This window comes from Brassica napus, chromosome C7 (genome assembly GCF_020379485.1).
Source record: "Brassica napus cultivar Da-Ae chromosome C7, Da-Ae, whole genome shotgun sequence".
Taxonomy (NCBI): domain Eukaryota; kingdom Viridiplantae; phylum Streptophyta; class Magnoliopsida; order Brassicales; family Brassicaceae; genus Brassica; species Brassica napus.
Genome location: NC_063450.1, coordinates 40570951 through 40573892, shown reverse-complemented (window position 1 = coordinate 40573892; position 2942 = coordinate 40570951). Strand labels below are relative to the sequence as shown.

General features: G+C 39.1%; 1 protein-coding gene across 1 annotated transcript; it reads left to right on the top strand.

Annotated features, from left to right (window-relative positions):
* The first annotated feature begins 916 nt into the window (after window positions 1-916).
* LOC106408197 (zinc-finger homeodomain protein 9) lies at window positions 917-2406 on the top strand. The gene has a single exon (XM_048762162.1). The coding sequence runs from the start codon at window positions 1150-1152 to the stop codon at window positions 2167-2169; it is 1020 nt and encodes a 339-aa protein (XP_048618119.1). The 5' UTR covers window positions 917-1149; the 3' UTR covers window positions 2170-2406.
* The last annotated feature ends 536 nt before the right edge of the window (window positions 2407-2942 follow it).

The following is a 2942-nucleotide window of genomic DNA, read 5'->3' as shown; positions in this document are numbered from 1 at the left end:
TGGTATACTATAATTTTTATACACAGGTTACAATAAATAATAGGCAGTCCCTAAGATCCCCAACAACAGTGACATACATTTTATTCTCCTGCAAGGCTGCAAAATGTCAATAACAAACGTATTTTAAGCAACCGTATACACACACATACATTTTTTTATTATTAGTCTTTGAAGAAAGAGAGATAAATTTACATAATCGGATGTAATGTATGGTTTAGTGTCACATGAACGCACAATTTTATCAAAATCTGATGGTCAGTGAATGAACTAAATTGAGGGGTTATCGGAAAGCCAGAACAGAGGTACTGTAAACGCTTCTTTAGAAACAACATGCGATTTCATAATTCAACCTCACATATATACACATAAGCTTGGGTTTATAAATTCGTTCCAATTTCTAAGCTAGATACGCTAAGCTAACCAATTTGTATTCAAACATATTAGAACTAGTCAATGACAAAAAAAAATGTATGGCCATTTTAGTATCTGCACACAAAAGCTTTTACTAATTTTCAATAATCTCCGTCAGTAATCATTTTAGTAAGATTAAAACTTTCCAAACGAAGTTGCTAGTTACATCTGTATCAATCAAATATCCATGAAATGTAAGAAAAACAGGTTTTTACAGAAGGAAAAAATAGTAAGAAAATAAGAAAAAGAGAGTAAAAAGAGAGTTTAAATAAGAAGTGTCACAATGCATGAAAAAAATTAATAACTGGACTGTCTTTAGGTTTAAGACATTTATTACTCATATATTTCCCCACTCTCCATTCTGGGCCCCAGTTCCTCATTAACCATACTCAACTAACCATAGTTAAATTATCAATCTCGAACCCCTGTCCTTTGAATTTTTCTTTTAAATACATAATAAATATTTATTGTTCATATTTATTAATTTTTATATATCCTATTAATTATTTTATTCCGTCTTAGCAACATTCACCACACCATCATCTTATAACATCTTCCTCTTCTTCTTCGAAAAGTTATTTTTAACATTTTAATATAAAAACCATCAAATGATCTCCAAAAGTTGATTAGCTCTCTCTTCGTTTCTGAATACCAAACTTTTGTTTTGAGCTTTAACCCAAACCCTAATTTTCGTTTTCTTTTCTCTCAAGATTATCTTTGAAAATAATTAAGCCATCGATGCTTGAAGTTGGAGCAATGGATATGACTCCTAAATCTCCTGAACCCGAATCCGAAACACCAACCCGGATCCAACCAGCTAAACCGATCTCCTTCAGCAACGGAATCATCAAACGCCACCACCACATCCACCACCACACAGTCACCGTCACATACAAAGAATGCCTCAAGAACCACGCTGCCGCGATTGGAGGTCACGCGCTAGACGGTTGCGGCGAGTTCATGCCTTCTCCTTCCTCCACGCCTTCCGATCCAACTTCCCTCAAGTGTGCCGCCTGCGGTTGCCACCGTAACTTCCACCGCCGTGACCCCGATGACTCTTCCCTCATTTCCGCCGTGCCTCCACCGTCTCTCCCTCCATCCTCCACTACCGCCGCAATCGAGTACCAGCCTCACCACCGTCACCACCCTCCCCCACCGGCTCCTCCTCTCCCTCGCAGCCCTACTTCCTCCTCTCCGCCGCCTATCTCCTCTTCTTACATGCTCCTCGCTCTCTCCGGTAACAATAAACCCGGCGGAAACAGCTTACCGTTCTCAGATCTCAACTTCGCGGCCAACAACCTCTCCACTCACCACCACCACAACCACAATACTCCAGGCTCCCGGAAGCGGTTCAGGACTAAGTTCAGCCAAACCCAGAAAGACAAGATGCACGAGTTCGCCGACCGTATCGGCTGGAAGATTCAGAAGCGCGACGAGGACGAGGTGCGCGACTTCTGCCGCGAGGTCGGTGTTGATAAAGGCGTGCTCAAGGTCTGGATGCACAATAACAAAAACACCTTCAACACCCGCCGCGACCAGCCGTTCTCCGGCGACACCACCGTCCAGAAGATCGACAACGGCGTCGCTGTTTCTGGCGGCGAGAATATTAATAATAATAATAATAATAATAACAACGCGGTGGATGTTGGCGTTCACGGTGGAAACGGTTTAAAACACGACCTGCACGGCGGCGATGGTGGGAGGTTCGAGAGTGATAGCGGCGGAGCTGCGGCTAACGGGTCGTCGTCTACGTCGTGAAGATGAGAAACTGTTTTTGTTTTGCAGGGAAAGAGCAATAAAGAAGCTTAAGCTTCTGTTTAGCTTAGATCGTAGAGTAAGAAGCACTGCTATTATCATCGTTAATACGTTTATTAATATTAATTAAACTCCTTTTTAGCTCTTTTGTTTCTTTTTTTATTATTAGTTTGTTTTCCGACATTACCATGAACTTGTCTCAAGGAGGTAATAATATAACACGTTCAGGAGTTCATTTGATCTTTTCATGCAAGTGAAGTTTATATTAACTAATCACCCGATTCAGTAACTATACTAGAAATCGATTTTTGGTAAATCACATGAACCCTAATTAATAATTGCATGCAACTTTTAATAAATTAAGTAATATTGTTTGGCTTCTTATCTTCAAAGTACTTTGTCGCTTAATTTAATACGCGATCGAACTAAGATCTAGGTGTCCTTTTCGTAAATCTGTCTTTATTCTTTGAGAAAAGAGACAGTTTTTAATTAAATGTATTAAATATTAATTATTATATATTATTTTAATTTCCAATGATTAGTCATCTTTTGTTTATTGAAGCCCAAGATTCATTGGATAATCTAAGCTTAATTTCCTCATTAATCTATTTTCCTCTCGTCGCTTACATTCCCACTATCCGTTTTGGGTATATACGCTCAAGTTTTCGTTATTCTTAAAGTACAAGATAAACAAGGCATGTAATATATAATTGGGATCTAACTATTATTATTAAAGTTCTATATAGGGGTTTAGGGCGTGGAGGCAATCATTAACT

Bases quoted from the DNA above. Each gene is read 5' to 3' on its own strand.
- LOC106408197 (XM_048762162.1), top strand. From the start codon at position 1,150: ATGCTTGAAGTTGGAGCAATGGATATGACTCCTAAATCTCCTGAACCC.